The 25966-nt window shown below is 51.5% G+C and overlaps 1 protein-coding gene across 1 annotated transcript in view; it reads right to left on the reverse strand.

Annotated features, from left to right (window-relative positions):
• The window catches only part of PIGG (phosphatidylinositol glycan anchor biosynthesis class G (EMM blood group)), a 45467-nt gene that overhangs the window by 7324 nt on the left and 12177 nt on the right, over positions 1-25966 (reverse strand). Inside the window, exons 6-12 of the mRNA XM_055434193.2 lie at positions 18953-19165; positions 13807-14024; positions 13278-13559; positions 11629-12086; positions 9450-9641; positions 5233-5542; positions 2786-2949 (exon numbers count right to left, since the gene is read on the reverse strand). Coding sequence (XP_055290168.2) covers positions 2786-2949; positions 5233-5542; positions 9450-9641; positions 11629-12086; positions 13278-13559; positions 13807-14024; positions 18953-19165 — 1837 coding nt within the window. The remainder of the gene's footprint in view (positions 1-2785; positions 2950-5232; positions 5543-9449; positions 9642-11628; positions 12087-13277; positions 13560-13806; positions 14025-18952; positions 19166-25966) is intronic.

Consider the following 25966-nt stretch of genomic DNA (forward strand, 5'->3'; position numbering starts at 1 on the left):
CGGTTCTGGGAGAGCTGGGCCTGAGGCATCACCTCCTCCCCTCCTGGGGCCTTGGCCTCAAAACCCAACACAGGAAACCCCTGGGGATGGACCTGGTAGACGGGCCTCGGCACAGGCTCTGCCGCCCTCCTGGGGTGCCAGGGCACCTGTGCTCAGAGGGAGCCTGCCGACCCCACGGCCCTCTCGACCAGACAGGGAGGTAGGGAAACTCAGGACACTGACTTGCTTGGGTTCAGTGTCACGCACGGGGAGCATGACCCGTTTAACACTCTGACTGGTCCCTCCACAGAGACAGCCCAAGTGAGGAGCCAGTTCCTGTAACCTCAGCATAAGATAATTTGCACCTGAGGGGGTGAACAGAGGTCCTGCAGCTAGGCTGTCTGTCCCCACCGCTAAGTTCCAGAACAGATGCCACCTCCTCAGTAGAGGGGCATGGTCTACCCGTTTTTGAGTCATTAGAAATACATTTTCAGAGCTTCCTTGGTGGCCCAGTGGTTGAGAATGTAGCTTTCCAATGTAGGGGACATGGCTTAGATCCCTGGTTGGGGAACTAAAATCCTACATGCTGCGGGGCAGGAAGAGCCCAGGGTTCAACTGGAGAGCCTACCTGCAGAAAACCACAGAGCCCATGTGCCAGTCAGAGAGAAGCCTGCATGCTGCAATAAAGAGCTCATGTACCTCAAATAAGACCAGATGCAGCCAAAAATAAAAAACATTAAAAATTTAGAAAAATCATCTCCCTCTTAAAAAAAAAAAAGTGTTAGCTGCTCAATTGTGTCCAACTCTTTGCGACCCTATGGACAGTAGCCCCCCAGGATCCCCTGTCCATGAGATTCTCCAGGCAAGAATACTGGAGTGGGCTGCCATTCCCTTCTCCAGGGGATCTTCCTGACCCAGGAATCAAATAAGAAAAGAAATTTTCTTTTTCTCCCACTTTAGTCTGGTTATAGTTTTCTGATTTTACTGGAAAAATAAAAACAGAAACAATGAGTGAAACTTGACTGAAAATGAAGAAGAAAAACTTTTTCTAAAAGAGAAACACTCCTTACTTAGGGAAAACACACAACACTCCCCAACTGACTAAAATGCTTTCAACTCACTTAAAAAACACGCTAACATCTTTTTTGCTCCCCAGTACAAGTGTAATAGATGTCAAGTGCCAGGAAAATCAAGCTGTGATTTTAGCACCAGCGAAGCTGCTCTTCACAGAAGACTGGGCTCTCACAGCCCGGCCCTCAGCTGCCCTGTCCACCTGCCCGGCTGGCCTGCAGTCACCGGCGTGATGCGTGCCGAGCCGGTGCCACACAGGCAGCCCTGCAGGGCAGGGGGCACACATCTTACCTGCTCACGCCCAGCTGTGTGAAGGGACCTGCCAGCCTCCTGACCCAACCAAACCCACAGTTCAGGATGACCTCATGGCCAGGGAGGGCTCACATGCAGCATGAATAACGCAAGGGCATCCCAGGCCACACACCCACCCCATGTCCCTCCACGGCTGCCAGCAGGCACCCGGCTCATGGGTGAGCACAGCCAGCCAGCAGTGACTGCGAGTCGGGGGAAGTCTGTGACCTCAGAGCAGGAGCTCTCTCCTCGGCAGGTGCCTCCCCAAAGTCCTACTCGAGTCTTGCCAGCCTCACACTGTGCTCACCTTCACCCTAAACGTCCACGGGGAACAAGCATGGGGGCGGAGGCCGAGGCTCCCTGAGGCCTGTGTCTCAGGACCTGGTCTGGGATGAACCTGTGGGACTGAGAAGAACCTGTGACGGAAGCCACAGAAGTGGGGCTCAGGCATCGGGCCAGCACTCGCCCTGGGAAGGCCTGCGCTACCCTCCAGGGCAGAGAAGTTGGGGCCTCGGGGCAGGCAGGGACAGGAGGCTCACCTGCCCCCTGGCTGGAAGGGTCCTCCCGGGGCCTTCCTGACCAGCGCAACTGCCCAGTGTGCGAAGGGGAGCATGTCAGGGGTTCAGAGGTGCTGAGGGAGCCCTGACATACAGACACTGCACTCCTCACACTCCAGCACCTCATAGGAGTCCACCGCCCACTGCAGCAATACCAGCACCCTGTCTGACTGATGAGGGTGGCCCAGCAGCAGGCTGCCACACACCAGTCAGGCCGCACACTGCCAGGTGGCCTGGGCACCCAGGTGAGCATGTGGACGGAAGCTGGAAGCCCTTCCTCACAAAGCCCCTTTCCAAGGGGAGTGGTGTAGAAACAAGGAAGGAAGCATGGAATGTGAGGCGGTGGAAACTCTGTGGAGTAAACGGGCAAGGGAAGGATGGATGGAAGGACGTGCCTGGCAGGACAGCGTGGTGGGCTGCCCCATCAGTCTAATAGGATGGAGGCTTTGGGGCTGGTGGCTGTTGGCTTCCATGGGGGCAGGACAGGCTGACAGTCACGGCCCCATGGGGAGCCCCTTGGGACCGTCCAGGCTCCCCTCTCCAGCAGGGATCCTGGAGGTGAGAACTAGCTTCTGTGAGAACGAAAGAACTCCTGCTTTCTTGTTCCCAGTGGACAACCCCCTCCCTTGGCGCCAACCAGGTCCCCAGCAAGTAGATGAGAAGGGGCTTTCCATCCTGTCCAATGGGAGACCCAACTTAGTATGATCTAGAAGAAGCCAGCAGGGAGGTCTGAGCTGTCCCTACACAGACCTGTCCCGCACCCCACACTGGCCACGCACTGTGGACTGTTCATTCTTATTTAAGGAAAAGAAAACTAATGAAAAAGACCTCTGAGTTATTGGGAGCAGGAGTTAACCCTCCATCAGATTAAAGATGAGGAGCCTCACCTGCTGGCTTCTGAGGTCAGGAAGTTCACCAGGTGGCTGGCCCACAGCAGAGGCCCCGAGTATGTTGCAAATGCCGTCAGGAATATGGCTGGGATCTCCATGTAGGCATCCAGGCCCACGAAGCCTGCTGAGATGTCCACAGTGGCAATGCTGTTGGAGTTTCCCTGGATGAGGGCAGAAGCAGTGCTGAGGCAGCTGGTCCTGTACCATGGCCACAAGGGACCACAAGAGCCTGTCGTGGGGACGTGGCCCCAAAGCCCTGCTGCCCGTTCACTCCCGGCTCTGGGGCTGACCTTGGATGACGGCCCTCTACCTGCCCACCTCACTCCCAGGCTTGGGGAGCAAGTGGAATGTTTTTTACCTTTGAGAACTATACGGTGTAAGTCTGCTGATGGAGTGTGGAAAGCCCCAAACTCTGTCAACTTCAGGCAGACACACCAACCTCCCTCCTCGGGGCCCTGTCTGCGGGGCTAAGGGCAGTGTTGCCACCCGGCTTATAGGAGCAGCAGGGCGCTGCTGTCAGGGAGTGCAGTGAGTGTCAGGCCCAAGATCCTGGCCATGAACAGGACAGCTCGTCCCACCAGGGAGGGTGGCGTTTTGAATCCAAGTGAGGGTCTCCCAAGGTTTGGCCCCCCACCCTTCAGTCTTCACTGATGCTGGTGGCCTTTTCTAAGACACTTGCGCTATTTACAGGCCTGAGAGTACAAATGTCTGTCCCAGCACAGTGAAGGCCCTTCCCAGGAACTTTTTACCCTATGGCCCAGGACATGGGTCCAATCTGGGTGGAGCCCACCGCTTCCTCCCCTGGCTGCGTGCCACTCTGCGTGCCACTGGGTGGTGGCGCCGACCCCCAAACACCTCAGGCCATGCCCACTGCCCGTGTGTGCACTGCCCACGCTGGGTCACCCTCTGACAACAAGCTCCTTTGTGCAGCTTCCCATGACCCCCTCTGCTCACGTCCATCTGGGCTCTCCCCTGACTGTATGATTCCCTCCCTGGAGTCTGAGGAGACCTCGGAGCTGAGAGGAGGAGAAGGAAGAACAGGAATCTCAAACGTCATGGCGAGGGGAGGCAGGCTGATGACGGAAAAGTGGCTCTGACCCCAGGGGGTCGCTGGAGGTGCTGCCAAAGCTGACTCCGCCGTCAGGGAGGGCTGGCCTAAGGTGTGGCCCACACGCTCTGGGGCTTTCCTTGCGTTAGGTCACTAGGTTCTCAACAGTCCTGATGTTGTGTGTGTGGGTGGGGGGAGAAGGGGTGGTCTAGAGGCAGAGAGAGACTGAGGGGCCCATGGAGGGCTGTGGATGCCAACTGGGCACCATGCTCCTGACCCTGTACCATGAGGAGTCGGTGAGCTGAGGGCTGGGGAAGGGGTCAGTGAGCCTGTCAGCCTCCTGCCAGGAAACCCAACAGTGAGAAAAGGACGTCCCAAGGGAAGGGCTGTGGGAGGGGAGACGAGAGAGGCCCTGGGGGCCCACTGTGCTCCTAAGGCCACACAGCTGCCCACGCGTCTGACCTGTGGAGGGCCTGCCATGTGAGGGCTGGCCGTGCTGGTCTGCTCCTTGGGCACCTGCAGCGTCTGACGGTGCCTGCTGCAGGTGCACCCGTGGCTGTCAGACACACGTGCTCTGGCTGCCTATGGGCAGTGCCTGAGATGTGCCGATATCACAAACTGTCATGGGAGCTTCGTGTCCGGCCGTGGGACGAGGCCACACGTGGCAGAGAAGCAAACTGAGCGTCAGAGACCGCCTCCTTGCTCGGGGGCGTGGTCTGCAGTCGGTCTTCCCGACACCGAGGCCTCAGCGTTGGGTGGAACTGCTCGGTTCACAGGGAGCCTGTGGGCACCTTCCTCATCAGGCGGCAGGGTCTGCTGTGCCACCAGGGGCAAGTGGGAGACTCTGGTGAGCTGAACTCTGGGTACGGGGAGCAGGTCAAAGGCAGGGCCGAAAGCTGAGGTGGAACTCGGTCCCTCCAAGGCCAGGAGCTGGACGCTCTGTCCACCTGTCCAGTGCTGTCCCGAGTACACAGTTGCACCCTGAGGTCTACCCTGGAGGTGGCTGGGTCTGCCAAGAGGAGATGCGACAAGCACGGGTCCCAAGAGAGTAGCAGCCAATCGGGAGCTCCAGCAGCGCCCAGTGCTGAGAGCCAGGGAGCAGGGAGAGCAGTCACCAGCCAAGTTGATTGAGCCAAGCACTCACTCCCCTGACTGCCTGCGGGAAGCAGACCTGCACAGCAGCTGCACGTTGCCACCAAGCATGCCTGTCTTAAATAACTAACTGTACTTTATCTTATAAATATATGCATGATTTAAGCATAATTCACCTTGCCATGCCAACAGCTCTTTCACTAAACTTCCTAGCTTATGGTAAAATTTTCTTAAAAGAAAAACTAAAAGATAAACAACATAAAAATTAAAGAGTCTTCTATCCATGATAATGATGAAAACCTACCTGAAAATAGAAGAATGCCTGACCAAACCAGTAATGCATCACAGTGACCTCGGCTACGCTGTGCCTCAGGGGCCTCCAGATGAACCGGGTCATGATGGTCTGGATCACAAGGCCCAGCACCAAGACGGGAAGACTGTGGGGTCTGAGGAGCAGCGCTGCCAGGAGAACGAAGCCGCTGTGTATCTCCCAGAGGCCTGCAGTCCTGGCCGTGAAGTCTGCAGCAATGATCTGAGATTTAAGCAAGTCTTTGCTGCCCGTGAACAGAATGCCAAGGGCAAAGACATAAACAAAACGAGCCTCGGTAATGCCCCTAAAGGAAGCAAGACAAGGCAGATTCATTAGCACCAGCTACAAAAAAGCAAATATGTATTTTCCCACAAAAACCATGTGTCTACTGAGCCGAGCTGACAATACAAGCTTCGGGACCCACCCACTGTGGGGGGCTCTGTGGAAGTAGGGGTGTCTGCCTGTGAACGTTACCCCCCCAGGACCCCCAGAGGCTGGCAGGACTGTCCTCTATGCGTACACTTCTCTGATGGAGCCGGCTGACAGGAAATCGTGCTCATGTGGCCAAGGATCACCTGGATGAAAGATCAGAGCCATCACTTGTGGCCAAAAGATCTGCCCACCTGCTTTGCATAGTTAATTTGAAAAACTGCTGCAGTAGGATAAGGTCAAAGAGGGAGAAATCCGCAAAGGCCCAAGTAATCAGAGACATTTCAAGAAGAAAGGGGCTCGGTCCCGTGTCAAGGAGGACACTGCGCAGGCTGACGATGAACAGGAAGGAGAGCACCACCGATGTCTTTAAGGGTCCCCCTCTTGCCCTGACCACCCAGCTGTGCCTGGGCGTCCAGAACCACTGAAACCAGGCCTTCCACCCCAGCCAGGTCTGGGCTTCAGAGTGGAGAACAAAGTCAGCAGTTAAATGTAGAGGACTCCAGAACACCGAAGGACAGCAGCACCTGTGGACACTGAAAGGAGAGAAACAGTTTTTAGGGAGATCGAGAATCGGGGCAGCTTTAGAATCAGGGCAGATCCAGAACCAGGAGGGAGTCTAGAATCAGGACGGGCCTGGAACCAGGATGCATCTATAATCAGGATAAATGGGGTGGGGAGTGGAAGCATTTTACAGGAAGCATGGGAATCAGGCAGTGCAGCTTGATGAAAGGGTGCACTGGCCTGTGTTTCGACACCAACAAGGTAAATACTGTTGTCTCCATGAAAGGTACGGAAGTGATCCATATCTTGACGCGCGTGATGCTGAAATAAGATGCATCTGAGAGGAAAGAGGAATGTACTCATACATCACCCTTTGATTTGTAAATAAGTTCATCTATCATTTTTGAGACCCTACATGTAAGCAATATACACTTTGAGATTTAAACAAACAGTCCTGAGTTGGATGCTCTCACATGTGACAGTCAGTCTTGACATCTGCACAGAACTCTGACTTTGAGGTAAACAGCCTTTAAGGTGTCTCCCCACCATGCCTCCCCACCTGACCTTCTTTCCGCAGGTTAACGCCTGCCACTTGGCTGTCACCTCAGCCAGCCCCTCAGCATCATCTCGACCCCCCACACCAGGTGACAGGCCCTGTTCCCAGGAGTGCCCCCTGTGCCTCTTGGCCACCCAGACAATCTGGCCACAGCTGAGAACTCACCCTGACACACTTTCAGAGAGGGCAACACTTGCTTTTCTTTCTCTGACTAGCAAAGCAATACGAAACATTTAGAGAAAACCTATCCTTCTCAAACTATTCCAAAAAATTGCAGAGGAAGGAATGCTTACAAACTCACATTATGAGGCCAGCATAACCCTGATATCAAAACCAGACAAAGACATTGAACACAAAAAATTATAAGCCAACATCACTGATGAACACAGATAATAAATCATCAACAAAATAGTAGCAAATAAAATTCAACAAAACATTAAAAGGATCATACACTGTGATGAAGTGGGATTTATCCCAGGGATGCAAAGATGGTTCAATATCCAAAAATCAATCAAAGTTATATATCAAATTAACAAACTGAAGAATAAAAACCACATGATCCTCCTCAACAGATGGTGGAAAAAGCTTCTGACAAAATTCAACAGCCATTTATGATTTAAAAAATTCTCCAGAAAGTGGGTATAGAGGGAGCATACCTCAAAATAACAAAGGCCATGTGTGATAAGCCCACAGCTAACATCATATTCAGTGGTGAAAAGATCTACACTAAGAACAAGACAAGGATGTCCACTCACCACTTTTATTCAGCATAAAATTGGAAGTCCTAGCTATAGCAGTCAGATAAGAAAAAGAAATAAAAGGACTCCAAACTGGAAAGGTAGAAGTACAACTGTCTCTGTTTGCAGACGCCATGATACAATACACAGAAAATCCAAAATACCACTACAGCTTATCAAAGAATTCAGTACAGCTGAAAAATACAAAATTAATATACAGAAATATTTTACATTTCTATAACAACAAATTATCATAAATAAAAAGTAAGAAAACTATCCCACTGATAACCACATCAAAGTAATAAAACACTTAGAAATAAGTCTAAGAAGGAGATAATAGAACTGTACTCAGAAAACCGTAAGACACTCATGAAAAAGACTGAAGACAGCACAGACTGATGTAGAGACGTTTAGACACACCATGTTCTGGGAAAAATTAAAACTGTGAACACGATCATCTACTCAAGGCAGTCTACACATTCATGCAACCCTTATCAAAATACAAGTATGTTTCACAGAACTAGAACAGGTAATTCTAAAATTTTAAATCTTGTAAGGAAACACAAAAGATTTCAACTCGCCAAACAATCTTGAGAAAGAACAAAGCTGGAGGTATCACAAGCCTTAACTTTAAACCATACTACATAGCTACACTAATCAAAACAGCATGGAACCGGCACAAACACACACGTCACACACACAAACAGACTGATGGGATGGAATGTAGAGCCAAGGTGAACGCACACTTAGGTGGGGAATTATCTGACGACACAGGAGGCAACAATATGCAGTGGGGGAAAGACAGTCTGTTCGGTTAGTGGCATTGGGAAAACTAGAGCGCTACACGTAAATGAAGCAAACTGGCAACTCCCTCACACCACAAACGTAAATGCAAAATGGATTAAAGACCTGAAACCACAGACCTCAGAGACTCGTCCACAACAGCTGGCCAATCACCTCATTTTTTACTATGTGCAACCGTAAGCAGTGCTTCAGAGAACACAACCATACCCCAGTCTCTTTTCATGTCTGGCTGTATCTTTGAGATGAATTCTGTTAAGAGTACACCCAAGTCAGAGGATTGGACAAAATCAAGATTCTTAACACATTTTATGAACAGCCTTCCAAAAGAGGGTCTGCTCACCCCAAGCCTCGTGACTGTTAAAAACAGAAAGCCCTGTGGCGTGCAGAAAGTGGTGTTGACAATTTGCAGGAGCTCATGTAAATTATGGAAAAGCTGGGCTTTCTGCCAGGATTTGACCCCCAACTGCTAGGAGTACCCACTCATTATTACCCTCATCACTAGTTACTTCTTAGTGGAGCAAAGTGAAATCCTTTAAATTCTTTATTTTTAAACAATCCCTTATTTAAAAAAAAACAACACCTCAGTGACCTTCAGTTCAGTTCAGTCGCTCAGTCGTGTCTGACTCTCCGCGACCCCATGAATCACAGCACGCCAGGCCTCCCTGTCCATCACCAACTCCCGGAGTTCACTCAAACTCATGTCCATCGAGTCGGTGATGCCATCCAGCCATCTCATTCTCCGTCGTCCCCGTCTCCTCCCACCCCCAATCCCTCCCAGCATCAGACTCTTTTCCAGTGAGTCAACTCGTCGCATGAGGTGGCCAAAGTATTGGAGTTTCAGCTTTAGCATCAGTCCTTCCAGTGAACACCCAGGACTGATCTCCTTTAGAACGGACTGGTTGGATCTCCTTGCAGTCCAAGGGACTCTCAAGAGTCTTCTCCAACACCACAATTCAAAAGCACCAATTCTTCAGTAACCTTACTTCCAAGTTATTTGTCTCTCTCCTACCAAAAAAAGAGGCTAACAGAACTGGCTCACTGAGGTATTCTCAGTAACTGTTGACAAAATCACAATTCACAAAAACGCAACTCTAACGTTCTCAAGACTGCATGGCATTTTTAGTACACAAAACATTACAACAGGTCTAAAAACAGGTGCTTGTGTCTGCTAGTGCACTTACTTTGAAATGTCTTTGCTGTCTTGTTGCCATGGGAACAGCACATTCCCAATGGCCGCCCGGTAGCAATAGACGCCCAGCAGGCCAAACGCCATGGCCACTTTTGATGTGACGGAGCACCTCTTCTGAACCAACACAAAAATCATGGTGAGGGAAAGTGCGGCCAGAACAGAGAGTTCAGTCTTATGATCAGAGCTGGAATGAAATGTAAGATGCCAGAAATTACTACCAAGGACAACTAGAATGGAACAAATAAAAGGCTGTTAACCCAAACTCTCATTGCTCATTCACACCTGGTCCCCACCATCAGCTCTGCATGGGTCAGGGCAACACTGCCTGCTGGCTCTCCTTTCTGGGGTGGCCTCGCTTTCCCCAACCACAGGTGAGGAGGTTCTGGGCAAAAGCGGTGGTTCCCAGCGCACACCCACTCACAGGAGACATGTCCTGGGACCATCCTCTGCCATTCACGTGTCAGTGCAGAGGGAATCACTCAGGAGTGTCTGCACCCCGGCAGGTGCCCCGGCAGAGAGGCTGGGAACACAGCTGTCACAGCTGTCTCTCTGCGTGACCTTTGCCCATGCCCCCTGCTACTTCAGTGAGCTGTCCTGGGCGGCAGGGCTTTCCCATTTTGTTCACTGCAGCTTACGGTCATGAAGCCCAAACACTCAATAACTGTGAAGTGGATGAGTCAAGATACATACACACCACATGGAAAAACTACTAGGAAAGATTCAGGGAAAAGGAGGCCAGTGTCAGGGCGTGGGTCCTGGGGATGGTGACAGGGTTACACTGGGGCCTCACTGCTGCTCTGCAAGCTGCACTTTATGCAGATCCTGGATCACTGTCACACATGGAAAGCAGAGCATACAGGAGGCGATTCTGGGTGCCTGTCCTGAAGGAGGAATCGCTGAAACTGCAGCTCCTCACAGACAGACTAGGAGGGTCAGGCCCCGAGGGAAAGGCGCAGGGGCCAGTGCGCTGGGGGAGGGTCCAGACTGCAGCGGGCACGCCACACCCTGGAGAGGGGGCGGGGTGGTGCCCTTTGCATGCACGCCTGTCAGTGCACCTGTGGATGGAAACCGCCAAGCTCTCCAGCAGTGCTGCAACGTCCCAGGAGAACACTGTCCCAGCTCTTGCCCTCACATACTGGGGCTCTGCACGCCATGCCTCAGCTCCCCTCTGCTTACGCACCCCAAGCAGGGACAGGCCAGTACACTCTTTTCAAGGCTGCTGTGAAAATGGAACGAGTGGGCACACAGCAGTCAACTGAAATATGCTACCTGGGGTTACTGTGGTTGCCAAAGATTTGCTAGTACTGTTATCACTGGGGAGAAATTTACCATAAGAATTATTTGGCCAGAGGAATAAATAATCCTACAGCTTTTAGTGTACAGTTCCAGAAGGACTTATCCAAAAGGACTGAGCCAGTGTGTGGTCCCAGGATGCTCTGGTGCTCACCAAGCGCTCAGCAGGCATAAAACTGCACTTTGTGATCTGATGCTCCCGAATTACCAGCAGGAGCGCGCCTATCCCTGCTCCTTCCTCTGGGACTCCCTCCCTTAGGAGTGTCCTGCCAGCAGTTCTGAAAAAGCCTCCCCAGTGATACGGCAGTGACCGTTGTCGGTCTCTCTTGGAAACGGTGGTTCATCTTGCTGTGCTCTTACTTTAGCTGCTTTTCAGACTTGGTTGCCAGTGAAATTTATGATATGTTTGGCCAAATCTTGGTCTTTTCTGTCCCAGTTTCTTCTGTTCCCTCAGTCCTCTGTGCCCGCTGTACTTTCCACCGGGTTACCCAGCCACCGTGAGAAGCCTCAGAAGCAGCTGAAGACATGCCTCCAGGCTCCAGCCAATGCAGCTGCCCCTCTGGGGGGAGGGGCTGGGGGAGGCAGGGGGCTCCTGGTCAGCCTGTCACCCCAGCCCCGCACTATGGGGGACACGGCAGCGAGTGATGAACTACATCCCACTGCAGTGATCATTATAAAACTCACTGGTTTTCAAACAGGAACACTTACAGTGATTCGGCAATGAAAAAGCAAATTACCAGGCAGGCCTCAAGTAAATTCACCTTTCAACTCAATTCATGGGTTAGTCTTCTATTTCTTCAGATTTCAAATACCATTTCTATCCTGAGTAGGAAGAACAGGTCTTTGGTCTGGCCCAAGGCCACAGCTCACACCCTTACCTGGTGAGCCAGTGCCCCAGGTCGGGCCGGTGGGCCCACTGCACACCGGTCTGGTTCAGGGACCGCAGCAGCCGGCAGCAGGCCAGAACCAGCCAGGGGCTCGCCAGCACCATCCAGCGCTCAGGGCCTCTGAGGGCTTCCAGGGAGGCGGGGTCCGTGGGCACCCGGCCGAGCTCCCACCGCTCGGGGCCAGCGCGCTTGCCCGGCAGGGCCACTGCGACCCTGCTACACTCGTCTTCCGTGTGTGGGCAACGCTGAGGGGCACCGTCGTCTCCCGGGAAGCAGTTTCTGCAGAGCTGGTGGCACAGAGCCAAGCACAGCGTGTTAACGAGGAAGTACCAGGTCTGGTGCTCTTCTTCGATGAAGCTGCTTGCGCCCAGACTCAACACATGGCCCACGGTCCCCAAGAGGCTGAGAAGGTCTAGCTCTGACCACCGTGAGGTGCACTGAGGTGGGTTCTGTGGAAAGGAAGATGCACTTTGTAAGGAAGCATGTGCAGCCCACCTTGCTGCACGAGTGAACAGCGCTCACTCACAGAAGGTAACCTGCTGCTCCTCATGCCCAGCACCCACTCCACCCTGTCCCCCCGGGTGAACCAGAGGACGTGGGGACAGCAAGGCGACTCTGCCCTGGGTGGCAAGCCTGCAGCTGAGGGACAAGGGGACTGAAGATGTCTGGACCCCCCTTCTCGGCAGTGCCAGAGCTCTCGGCCCGTCCTTCACGCCCTGTCCTTGCCTCTCACAGCAATGGCTCGAGACCAGAGAAACCCAACGGCATACTCCACCAAACCAGACATCTAGCTTCTCCATGAACTGGCCAGAAATCCAGAGTTTCCATTACAGTGGTAGGGTATCACAGTGCTAGCCCTTAAATACACTAATGTGAAGCATTTTAAGTGAAGATAAGGGCTCAGTGGCATCATTTAATACTAGCTGGTATTCACTCTATTAACTGTGTGCACCTGGTACGTGATGGTGACACGCTGAACCTAGTTAAGCCCTAGAGAACTGACTCCCCTGGGGAACCCCACACTTGAGTGGGTATGGAAATGTGTGGGAAATGACATCATACCCGTTCCCTCAGCCACCGGCACATGAGGAGGGGTGGGTGTCTGTGGCCCCATGACCAGGAGCTGCCCTCTGGGGCCTGGAGTCATTGCCCTCGGTCCCTTGGGCCCTGGGCACTGTGAACCTACCAGGACTGCCTGTGTCTCTCTCACCAGCCTGCTGCCACAACCAGCTGATGAAAGAAGGTGTCAGAGGCCAAAGGCTGCAAGAAAGTCTAGAACAGGAAACTGTACTTTCCGAGGCAGAATGAGGATGAGGTCTGAGTTTCTTCTCGATCTGTCAGTCAGCTGCTTCCTCCTCTGTGCAGCCACTCTAGAGAGGCCCCTAGTCGGTCCCAGGGACACCGTCTTTCCAACTGAGAAAGAAGGCATGAGGCCTGACAACACAGGTGAGTGTGTGAAGCAGGGACGCTCAGGGGCCTGGGAGACTCGCCGCTGCGTGTCCCGTCAGCTCCCATGAAGCGTGGGCCCTTTCCTCAGCTCCCACCAGCACCGTGCCTGCTACACAGGGCCTGGATGAGGGTTAAACCCACATCTCATCAGTGGAGCTACAAGAGCAGCCCATCTGAAAAGCCAGTCCTACCTGACTCAGACACTTTCCATTGGCAAAAATCCCGGTGAGAGCAGACATGGCCGCACAGAGCAGTGCGGAAATCAGCACCATCACTCCGCCCGCAGCCAGCCACGGGAGGCTGCAGAGGTAGCACGAGCTGTCAGCAGCGGTGCACACGACGCCGTGGAGCGCCACGAGCGCCAGGAGCAGCAGGCAGAAGAGCAGAGAGAACACGGGCGACAGCAGGGGGACGTCCAGCTCAGCCCTGCGGCTCAGCGCCTGCGGGACACTGAGCAGGAGCAGGGTGAGGACCTGCAACAGGAACAGTGGGTGTCCAGGGCTGGACAAACAGGGAGCGCTCCTGGCGCCTTTCAGAAACACCGATCTCTACGTCCTTCAACTACCAAATGCTGGCGGAGCTGTCCGTTCAGCAACGCAGCGGCCCTGCCGGGGGACCCGTACCTCCAGGACCAGGATGGTCCCCACCACCATGGAGTAGACGTCGTACAGGGCCGCTCGTCTGCTCAGCGATGCAGCGACCCTGCCGGGGGACCCGTACCTCCAGGACCAGGATGGTCCCCGCCGCCATGGAGTAGACGTCGTACTGGGCTGCTCGTCTGCTCAGCGACAGCCTCAGCGCCCTCAGTGCGTCCAAGTACTGCCTGCGAACCTTGGCTCCCAGGTTGGAAAGGGCTTCTGAGCTATTTTCCTCCAAGAACAATCTGATCCAGTTCCTGTGCGATCTTTCTGACACTTTAAACTGCTCAAATCCAGGCTCTAAGAAGAAAAGGCCACACAACACAAATCACCAACACGCACACGTAGCCTGCGAGTCCTGTGACTGATGGCACGTGGCAGAGCCTGACACTCATCAAGATGAACTCCTGGGAGGGGTGGCCGCCCCTCAGGAAAACCCCGACCGCGGTGACACTGGCCTGTGCCCGCCCCGTCCTTCCTCCCACTGCCCCACTCGCGCAGACAGAAGCCCCTCCTTCTCGGCCTCCTGCCTGCTGCCTCCTCCCTCTCCTCTTCTTCCTCAAGGTGCAAGAGTGTGACAGCCCATAAAAGCAGAGCACTAAGAGGCCCTCAGTTCTACAGAATCCGCCCAACCCTCAGGCTGTGTGACGGCGGGGCAGGAAGTGCCTGACACCCACGCCACTGCAGCCCTTTCCCCAAGGCCGGTGGGCCCCCCGCTTTTCCCTGTCAGCGCTCCTTTTACTTGCTTTCCTTCTTCACAGACCCTCTCTGGGAAGGGATGGCAGTCTCCCAGCCCCTCCTGCCACAAGGCTGAGGTGCCCCACCTGCTAGATGATCCACGGCTGACACAAAGCCAGGGCAGCGAAATGGCCCATCAGTGGGGCCCAGCCCTGGCTGTGGCGCGCTCCCCCTGGGACGGTGGTGACAGGCTGCCCAAGGTCGGGGGCTGCCCGCTTCCTTTTAGGGCTGAACCAGACTCAGTCGTGACTTGACTGGCCGGCAGAGCAAGAACTTCTTTTCTGAGGCTCCCTGGTACTTAACATGCTTTTCCAACTTAAAGCAGAGCTGTTTCAAGGTGGTCTGGGCCATGCCTTTCAGGGGCCTTGGCCCAAACCACCAGCAGCGTGCCCACTCCAGCCTCCCGATCACAGGCTGGCGTCCTCGCTACACAGCTCGAGTGTGGGCTCAAACGTCCACGGCCCCACCACTGCCACTGTGGGCAGGACCTGCGCCAAGTGCTGGGGGCAAGCATGACCCCACGCCCACTCAGTCCCCTCCCCAGGACCAGTGGCACTGGGATGACTACATGCCCGTCTCAGAGGAGGCGACTCAGACACCAGCTCGCTGGCTGGCAGTGAGAGCTGGGGTGAGGCTGGATCCGAGCTGGCTCCCTGACTCGCCACCCTCTACTACGCCAAAGTCACAGACACGGGTGTGTCTGGGTCGGGACCCCACTGCCTGGAGTCACCGAGAAATGGGGGACCTGTGCACGCACCCAAGCAGAAACAGAACACTTACTGCATGCTAGGCGCACGAGGCGCAGGTCCTGCCAGTGTGGGCCTGTGGCCCAGCAGGGCTGTCACACACGTGCAAACCACACACAGTGAGGAGTGCTGTGGAGGGAAAGTAGAGGGGCTAGCGAGAGACGCTGGGAACACAAAGGGAATTGACACGAGGCTGAGGTTAAGCGTGGGGACAAGGGCGGTCAGACGGCGAAGTGAAAGCACGGAGGGCGCCCAGGAGCCACCCGGGGGGGCAGGGGGAGCAGCACATGCAGAGGTCCTGAGGCGAGCAAAGCCCCCACTGCCACCGGGTGACAGGTAAGTGAGCTGCTTCAGACTCGGCCGGACAGCACAGCAGGCCTCAAGGCCTGTCTCACTGTGAGACAGGTGCGCAGCTGTTTCAGAGACACTGCCATTGGCGGTGCAGGCGACAGGCACCCTGGAGGGGCGGGCCCGGGGGCGCCTCCTCACACGGGGACTGGCCTCAGATTCATCTCACAGGCTCGTTATGGCCACATCCGCTGCAGCACTCAGTTCTCTCAACCCTGCTACCCTGTTTTTGGTTTCCTCTTTATTGGTTCTTGGTATACGAGAAGGGACACATGGTACCAGCGACAATGATTTGCAAGTTATCTGCTTTTGGTCCAGACTGAAACGTGCACGTAGCCGGGCCTCCTCTCTGACAGGGCCACCCACAGGGAGGCCTCACGATCTAAGAGCTGACACTCCCCAAGTTCTCTTGCCAGTCAGGATACCTGGTTCCCAATCCCTCTCTACTGGCAGGGTGTGTCTTCCACAACCAACGCAAGGCCAGGTTATCTCAGCACAAACTCATGGCACTCACGCTACTTGGCAGTGCCCCACTACTTCAAGTAGGAAAACACACCCACATCCCATTGAATGTCATCTCAAACCAGGAAGTGACCTCGGCATCCAAACAAGCTCAGCCCCAGCGGTAAACACCAGCCTTGACATACCTGGCTGGGCCAGATGAACTCTCTAAAGCCATGCCCCTCCTGTTCTGTGTCATCCCTCAGTTTAGGTCAGTCACTGAGTCGTGTCAGACTCTGCGACCCCATGGACTGCAGCACCAGGCCTCTCTGTCCATCACCAACTCCCGGAGCTTGTGCAAACTCACATCCATCCAGCTGGTGTCATCCCTACCAAGCTATAAATACCTTGTTCTTCTTCCCAGCTCAAAAACAAGAACACCCCCTTCTTGGCCCCCATTCAGCTCAGACAACAGCCCGTCTTCCCGATCCCGTTAGACACGCTGCACCTGCTGCACCCATGCCAGCCAGCACGTGACCACCTCTGTCAACAAAGCTGCTGAGATCTCACCTGCCAGAGAAGTGGTCAGTTCTCAATTCCTCATTTTACTTTTGCCCACGCCCTGCAGCTTGCAGGATCTCAGTTCACCAATAAGGGATTCAACCTGTGCCCCTGCATTTGGAGTGAGGGGTCCTACCACTGAAGTGCCGGGGATTCTCCTTAGTTCCTTTATTTTACCTTGAACCCTATCCAACACATGCACTCACTCCCTCCTTCCCGAAGTCCTCTCTTTACTTGGCGCTCTCAGCGCCAGTCCCACCCTGGCCCTCCAGCACACACACCAGTGCCCTGCCCCACAAACTCGCGCTTGACGCCGCCGTGCCCACCTCAGTGATTACGGCGTTTGGCTGAAAACCAAAGTTGCCTTTCATGCAACCGGCTAGTCCTCCTTGGACTACTTTCAAAACTGGCCTAGAGGCGACCTCTGTCCTGGGCTGCCGGGCCCTCACCCTCCGCCCGCACTGACACCACACCCACCTCCTACAGTGCAGCTCAGAGCACCTGAGACGGCCTCTGGAAACGCAAGGGGAAGATTTCAGGTTCTGGACGACCCCCTGCAGGAGCTCTCCACTTACTCAGAATGGAAATAAGAGCCACTTAACGCCTAGAAGGCCCTCAGCCCTCATCTCCTTCTGACTCCCCTCGGTTCACAGTGCTCCAGCCACGCTGTCCCCTGGTCACTCCTTAACTGTGTGGGCATGTCCTCACCACAGGACCCTGCCTGGCCACAAGGCTCCCTCCCAGGCCACCTGCCCCACGGCCCTCACCCACCTGCGTGCCCATCTCTGCCTGGTTCAGCCTTTCCCTCAGGTGCCCGTCACCACCTGGCACCCTTTCCTGGCCATCGTTCTCTCTCTCCCGCTTTGGATGAGAAGCTCCGTAAGGGCAGAGCTCTCCTCCTGCTGTGCCTCTAGTGCTCTCAACAGCCCCTGGCTGAAGAGGAACATAGTGAGAAAATTCAGCATTTGCTAAATAAATAAATTTATGACTGTTTCATACTGTTCATGGGGTTCTCAAGGCAAGAACACTGAAGTGGTTTGACATTCCGTTCTCCACTGGACTATGTTTTGTCAGAACTTTCCACTATGACACATCTGTTTTGGGTGGCCTACACAGCATGGCTCAGAGTTTTATTGAGTTAGACGAGGCTGTGGTCCATGTGATCAGTTTGGTTCGGTTCAGTCGCTCAGTCGTGTCCGACTCTTTGTGACCCCATGGACTGCAGCAAGCCAGGCCTCCCTGTCCATCACCAACTCTTGGAGCTCACTCACACTCATGTCCATTGACTTGGTGATGCCATCCATCCGTCTCATCCTCTGTCGTCCCCTTCTCCTCCCGCTTTCAATCTTTCCCAGTATCAGGGTCTTTCCAAATGAGTCAGCTCTTCACATCAGGTCGTCAAAGTATTGGAGTTTCAGTTTCAGCATCAGTCCTTCCAATGAATATTCAGGACTGATTTCCTTTACAATGGACTGGTTGAATCTTTTTGTAATCCAAGGGACTCTCAAGAGTCTTCTCCAACACCACAGTTCAAAAGCATCAATTCTTTGGCGCTCAGCTTTCTTTATAGTCAAACTCTCACATCCATACATGACCACTGGAAAAACCATAGCCTTGACTAGATGAACCTTTGTCATGGCAAAGTAATGTTTGGTTAGTTTTCTGTGATTGTGGTTTTTATTTGTCTGCCCTCTGATGGATAAGGATCAGAGGCTTATGGAAGCTTCCTGACAGGAGACACTGACTGGGGGAAACTGGGTCTTGTTCTCATGGGCAGGGCCATGCTCAGTAACTCTTTAATCCAATTTTCTGTTGATGGGCGGGGCTGTGTTCCCACCCTGTTGTTTGGCCTCAGGCCAAACCACTGTAGGGGTAATGAAGATTGGCAGACTTTATTATTTTGGGCTCCAAAATCACTGCAGATGGTCACTGCAGCCATGAAATAAAAAGACACTTACTCCTTGGAAGAAAAGTTATGACCAACCTAGACACCATATTAAAAAGCAGAGACATTACTTTGCCGACAAAGGTCTGTCTAGTCAAAGCTATGGTTTTTCCAGTGATCATGTAGGGATGTTGAGAGTTGAACTATAAAGAAAGCTGAGCGCTGAAGTATTGATGCTTTTGAACTGTGGTGTTGGAGAAGACTCTTGAGAGCCCTTGGACTGCAAGGAGATCAAACCAGTCCATCTTAAAGGAGATCAGTCCTGAATATTCACTGGAAGGACTGATGCTGAAGGTGAAGCTCCGATACTTTGGCCCCTGATGCGAAGAGCTGACTAATAAACAGGATCACACAAGGACCCCTGCAGTGCCCATCATGGGAGCATCAGGAAAGACGCCAATGGAGGCATCCAGCATGGCAGACATATTAGCAGCTGCTAACTGGCTTACCTTTTTCATATGATGGAACATTCTCCTGCAACAACTTGATAAGCTGCACTGCATTTAAATGTAGAAACCTCAGCTGTTCCCGCAGTGGTCTTCTTTCTACAACTGGGAAAATAAGACTGCCAGTACTGCTCTTTGGAATCGGCAGACCCAGTCCTATTGAGAGTGTGGCAGCCAAATCAGTCTGTTGAATGCGCGTTGGATGTCTGACATCACCTAGAAAAAAGGAAACAGTTTAGGTGACAGGTTCTAGGACACGTGTGATGGTAGTCATTCTTAAATCTGACCTTCTACAAGTAATGTTAAATCAAATCACCCTGTGTGCTTCCTACTAACCACAACCTGGCCTAAACCAGCCAAAGCCACAGGATCTGAATCTACTCATGCCTCCAGGTCACATGGGATTTACCAGGTGAACAGAGGATATGTTAACAGACAATGCAGAAAGAGACTCCACAGGACAACTAATCAAACTCTTTAACAAATAATCACGATAAAACAGGACAGGGATGGACTTGTAAGTTAAAGGAGACCTACAGACACATCAACAACAACTGAAATTATTTTAAGAAGAATGTGAGCAATTCAAGCCTAAGGGTGCTCTTGAAAACTATGGAGGTTTTGGAGGTAAGTAACTAAGGATGAAAGTGAAAGAGGAGAGTGAAAAGGTTGGCTTGAAGCTCAACATTCAGAAAACAAAGATCATGGCATCTGGTCCCATCACTTCATGGGAAATAGATGCGGAAACAGTGGAAACTATGTCAGACTTTATTTTTGGGGGCTCCAAAAGCACTGCAGATGCTGATTGCAGCTATGAAATTAAAAGACGCTTACTCCTTGGAAGGAAAGTTATGACTAACCTAGATAGCATATTAAAAAGCAGAGATATTACTTTGCCAACCAAGGTCCGTCTAGTCAAGGCTATGGTTTTTCCAGTGGTCATGTATGGATGTGAGAGTTGGACTGTGAAGAAAGCTGATTGCCGAAGAATTGATGCTTTTGAACTGTGGTGCTGGAGAAGACTCTTGAGAGTCCCTTGGACTGCAAGGAGATCCAACCAGTCCATTCTAAAGGAGATCAGTCCTGGGTTTTCATTGGAAGGACTGATGCTGAAGCTGAAACTCCAATACTTTGGCCACCTCATGCGACGAGTTGACTCACTGGAGAAGACTGATGCTAGGAGGGATTGGGGGCGGGAGGAGACGGGGATGGCAGAGAATGAGATGGCTGGATGGCATCACTGACTCGATGGACATGAGTCTGAGTGAACTCCGGGAGTTGGTGATGGACAGCGAGGCCTGGCGTGCTGTGATTCATGGGGTTGCAAAGAGTCAGACACGACTGAGCGACTGAATTGAACTGAACTGAACTAAGAGGAAGCTGGCAGCTTCCTGAGAGCAATAAGCTGAACCACAGGCCAGTTGCAAGTGTGTAAGCCGAGAAGGGCTCCCCTGGTATCAGAACAACCCTGAAGACTGGCCTTGAGAAAGACTCTTGCAAAGTGGCCCAAATGTGATGAGTTTGGACCATGGAGAACACTGATCATCAACTGTCAAAAATGAGGGTGCAGTCAGCCTGCAATGGAGTCGTGCCAACAGCTGGGTGGGTCTGACAGCAAGAGAGGCAACATTTCAGAGCCACCATGGAAAGTGACCATCATAGAGCTCTGCCGGCTCCACCAATTCCCAGGCTGCAGTACCCTCACAGGAATGCCAGCACAGATTTCACGTGTGGGGGGTCAAGGTTTCATTGGCATGGTCTAGTCAAAGTACTCAATAAATCAACCAAGCTAGGCTTCAAAGAGTCGGACACGACTGAGCGACTGAACTGAACTGAACTGAGGCTTCAACAGTACATGAACCAAGAACTTCCAGATGTTCAAGTTGGATTTAAAAAAGGCAGAGGAACCAGAGATCAAATTGCCAACATCTGCTGGATCATAGAAAAAGCAAGAGAATTCCAGAAAAAAACATCTGCTTCATTGATTATGCCAAAGTCCTTGACTGTGTGGATCACAACAAACTGTGGAAAATTCTTAAAGACATGAAAATACCAGACCACCTTACCTGCCTCCTGAGAAACCTGTATGCAGGTCAAGAAACAACAGTTAGAACCAGACATGGAACAGCAGAATGGTTCCAAATTGGGGAAGGAGTACATCAAGGCTGTATATTGTATATTGTCACCTTGTTTATTTAATTTATATGCTGGGCTGATTAAGTACAAGCTGGAATCAAGATTGTAGAGAGAAATGTCAATAATCTCAGATATGCAGATGACACTACCCTTATGGCAGAAAGCGAAAGTGAAAGTGAAGCCACTCAGTCGTGTCCGACTCTCTGCAACCCCGTGGACTGTAGCCCGCCAGGCTCCTCTGTCCACAGGATTCTCCAGGCCAGAATACTAGAGTGGGTTGCCATTTCCTTCTCCAGGGGATCTTCCTGACCCAGGGATAGAACCTGGGTCTCCTGCCTTGCAGGCAGACACTTTAACCTCTGAGCCACCAGGCAAGCCCTAAGAACCTCTTGATGAAGGTGAAAGAGAAGCATGAAAAAGCTGGCCTAAAACTCAACATTCAAAAAACTAAGATCATGACATCTGGGCCCATCATTTCATGACAAACAGATGGGGAAAGAATGGAAACTTTCTTTTTTTTGGGCTCCAAAATCACTGCAGATGGTGACTGCAGCTGCGAAATTAAAAGACGCTTGCTCCTTGCAAGAAAAACTATGACAAACCTAGACAGCATATTAAAAAGCAGACATTACTATGCTGAGAAAGGTCCGTCTAGTCAAAGCTATGGTTTTTCCAGTGGTCATGTATGGATGTGAGAGTTGGACTATAAAGAAAGCTGAGTGCAGAAGAATTGATGCTTTTGAACTATGGTGTTGGAGAACACTCTTGAGAGCCCCCTGGACTACAAGGAGATCAAATCAGTCAATCGTAAAGGAAATCAGCCCTGAATATTCATTGGAAGGACTGATACTAAAGCTGAAGCTCCAACACTTTGGCCACCTAATGCAAAGAGCTGACTCATCAGAAAAGACCCTGAAGTTGAGAGGCTGAAGGCAGGAGGTAAAGGGGACGACAGAGGATGAGATGGTTGGATGGCATCATCGACTCAATGGACATGAGTGTGAGCGAGCTCCGGAAGATGGTGAAGGACAGGGAAGCCTGCTGCAGTCCCTGGGGTCACAAAGACTCAGACACGACTGAACGACAAAAATAAAACAATGACAACAGGCCCTGTGAGCAGTGTAGTATTTAATGTTTGGTTTCCATCAGAAACTACATGCAATCATGCAAAGAGACAGCAAAGTATAGCTGAAAGAGAAAAAAAAGCAGGCTGCACAAGCGTCTTGGGAAGGGTCCATGTGTCAGAGCTAACAGACAAAGTCTTCCAAGCAGTCACAGTCCACACAGTCAAAGAACTAAAGGAAACTAGGCAGATTTCCTCGCCTCGGAAGGTAGTAAAGATAGGTAAGAGGACAGGGTCCCACCCTTCAGAGATCGTCAGTAAAAGGTTAGGGATCAGATGGAAACTCTGAAGGCGAGAAGTATACCTGAAATCAAAAATTTACTACGAAGGCTCAATAGCAGATTTTCAACTGGCAGAAGAATCAGCAAAGACAGATTGATAACAATTATACAATCTGAGAAACAGAAAATCTCCCAAATTTGATGAGAAACATTAATTTACACATCCAAGAAGCTCAATGAGCTCCAAGTTGGACAAACACAAACTACAAGGAGTGAAGCAAAACTAGTTAGATCGATGGTCGATGTCTCATCAGAACCACAGAGGCCAGAAGGTGGCAGGACAGCATGTGCAAAGAGCTGAGAGAACCAGAATGCCGAACCAGCAAAGCTACCTTTCAAAACCTCGAGGGGAAATGAAGACAGCCCGAGACCAGGAAAGCAATAAAGACAGCTCGTTACTAACAAACTCAGGGTTCAAAAAACTAAGAGTATGGCATATGGTCCCATCACTTCATGGTAAATAGATGAGGAAAAAGTGGATTTTATTTTCATGGGCTCTAAAATCACTATGGATGGTGACTGCAGCCACGAAATTAAAAAGACGCTTATTCCTTGGAAGGAAAGCTATGACAAACCTCGACAGTGTATTAAAAGGCAAAGACATCACTTTGCCTACAAAGGTCCACATAGTCAAAGCTACGGTTTTTCCAGTAGTCATGTACGTATGTGAGAGGTGGACCACAAAGGCTGAGTGCCAAAGAATTGATGTTTTTGAACTGTGGTGCTGGAGATGACTCTTGAGAGCTCCTTGGACTGTAAGGAGATCAAATCAGTCAATCCTAAAAGAAATCAACCTTGAACATTCATTGGAAGGACTGATGCTGAAGCTCCAACACTTTGGCCCCCTGATAAAAAGAGCCAACTCATTAGAAAAGACCCTGATGTTTGGAAGGATTGAAGGCAAAAGGAGAAAAGGGCAGCAGAGGACAAGATGGTTGCATGGCATCACCAAATCAGTGGACATGAGTTTGAGCAAACTTGGGGAGATGCTGAACAACAGGGAAGCCTGGTGTACTGCAGTCTGCTGCTGCTATAAAGTCGCTTCAGTCGTGTCTGACTCTGTGCGACCCCATAGATGGAAGCCCACCAGGCTCCTCTGTCCCTGGGATTCTCAAGGCAAGAACACTGGAGTGGGTTGCCATTTCCTTCTCCAGTGCATGAAAGTGAAAAGTGAAAGTGAAGTCGCTCAGTCGTGTCTGACTCTTAGCGACCCCATGGGCTGTAGCCTACCAGGCTCCTCTGTCCATGGTATTTTTTTCCAGGCAAGAGTACTGGAGTGGGTTGCCATTGCCTTCTCCGTACTGCAGTATATGGGGTCACAAAGAGTGGGACACGACTTAGCGACTGAACAACAATAAACCTGCCTTACAAGAAATACTAAAGGAAGTTCTTCACACTGAAAGCTACTGACTCCAGATGGTAATCTGGATCCACTTAAAAAAAAAAAGGTAAAGAGTAACAGTAAATGTAACTATATAGTTATAAAAGATAACATAAAATGTATTTTTCTCTTAAATTCCAAAAAATTATATAAAACTATATGTATGTATGTATCAAATCATATATATATTGTCAGGCTACAGCATATAGAAATAGCATGTATCTGACAAACAGCAGAGCAAAGTGAGTAGAAGCAAAGTTCTAGTTGAGAAAGAAATGACACGGTAGGAAAATATATGTCCACACAAAAACTTGTTCAGAATCATTCACAGTGGAATGGAATGTTTCCAAAAAGTGGAAACAACCCAAACATCTATCAGTTGATGGATGGATAAACAAATGTAGAACATATATACAATTGAATATTATTCAGCAAAAGAAAGGAATGAAGTCCTGACACCTGCTACAGGATGAATGAACCCTGAAAACATTACCCTAGTCAAAGAAGCTGGTCACACAAGACCATTTATTGTTCTTGTTCAGTTGCCAAGTAGTGTCCAATTCTTTGCGACCCAATGGACTGCAGCACACCAGGCTTACCTGTCCCTCACCATTTCCGAGTTTGCCCAAGTTCATGTCCACTGAATCGGTGATGACATCAAACCATCTCATACTCCGTTGCACCTTTCTCCTGCCCTCAATCTTTCCCAGCATCAGGGTCTTTTCCAGTGAGTTGGCTCTTCACATCAGGTGACCGAAGTATTAGAGCTTCAGCACCAATGAATATTCAGGGTTGATTTCCTTTAAAACTGACTGGTTTGATCATGCAGTCCAAGGGACTCTCGAGAGTCTTCTGCAGCGCCACAGTCACATAAGACCATTTATTACAGGGCTCTATCGGTAAGGAACGTTGAGAAAAGGCAGATCTGTAGAGACAGGAAGATTAATGGTTGCTGGTGGCTGAGGATGGGGATGATACTGGGTTGAAGAAAGCGGAGCTGACCAGTAAAGAGTTGATGCTATATCCCCAAATTGACACTAACGATGGCTAACCAACTCAGAATGAACTAAACGGAAGGTATGGAGTCCTGGCTCAAAAAATAAGTTTGATAAGAACACAGACTGTAACTACTCTCACAGCAAACAAGTCAACAAAACAAGGAAGAACTTACTATGGGCACTGAGGTCAGCCCACACAGGCAGTCCCTAGGCACAGCCGCCCTGGCCCTCCCTAAAGATGCGTCAGGCATCCCAGGGAGGATATCCTTCAATGCCCATCTAAGCCGTGAAACATCAGCAGTTGAGTTAAAAATAACCCTAAGATTCCTATAATATTAATGACAACAGGCCGGCCTCGCTGTCCCTGCTCTTCCTCAGACTATAAGCTCCCTGTCTGCAGTGCCAGCACAGCACCCAGCTGACTGCGGGTGCCCAGTGTCCTCTACGGGATGGGTGGACAGATGGTGGGAGAGGGTGCATGTGGCCTGGTGCTGTCACTGAGGGAGACGAGCCCCACAGGACCCTGCTCTGGGTGTGCATGTGTCGGAGGCCAGGGCTCTGGTGGGTACTGTGTACACTCAGTGGAAGGCAGGCTCCAGCTGGGCACCCAGTAAAGGCTCAAGAGCCAATACCTGATGCCTTTGGAGTCTAAGAGTAGGTAATGCTGTAAAAAGAGAAAAGGAAACAGGTGGAGCTTCTTCCCCAGCCAGTCCCTGCTCAAGTGGAAGATTCATTCACTCCGTATTTTCAGTACCCGCTGAACAGCAGGCAACGCTGAGGCCCCAGGCAGATGGTGACGCATGAAACAGGCCTGCCCTGCCCCACTCTCGCTCACAGGGAGAAGGAGACGCACGTGAATCACAGTTCATCCTGTGGTTATAAACCGTGGTGAGGACGGCGGTGCAACAGACAAGTGCTGTGAGAGGTGACCACGGGGAGGTGAGACTAAGGACGAGCGTGCGAGCAGGCTGAGGGGCACGGGCCAGGGCAAGTGAGGACGAGCTTCACACCTGGAGGACGTGTGCGAGAGGGCAGAATACAACGAGGAGCAGGGATGTGCCTCCAGACAAGGCCGTGAGGGAGCCAAGAAGCCTCACG

Source organism: Moschus berezovskii, chromosome 5, assembly GCF_049115385.1.
Source record: "Moschus berezovskii isolate FMDL1 chromosome 5, NW_MosBer_1.0, whole genome shotgun sequence".
In the NCBI taxonomy this organism is placed as follows: Eukaryota; Metazoa; Chordata; class Mammalia; order Artiodactyla; family Moschidae; genus Moschus; species Moschus berezovskii.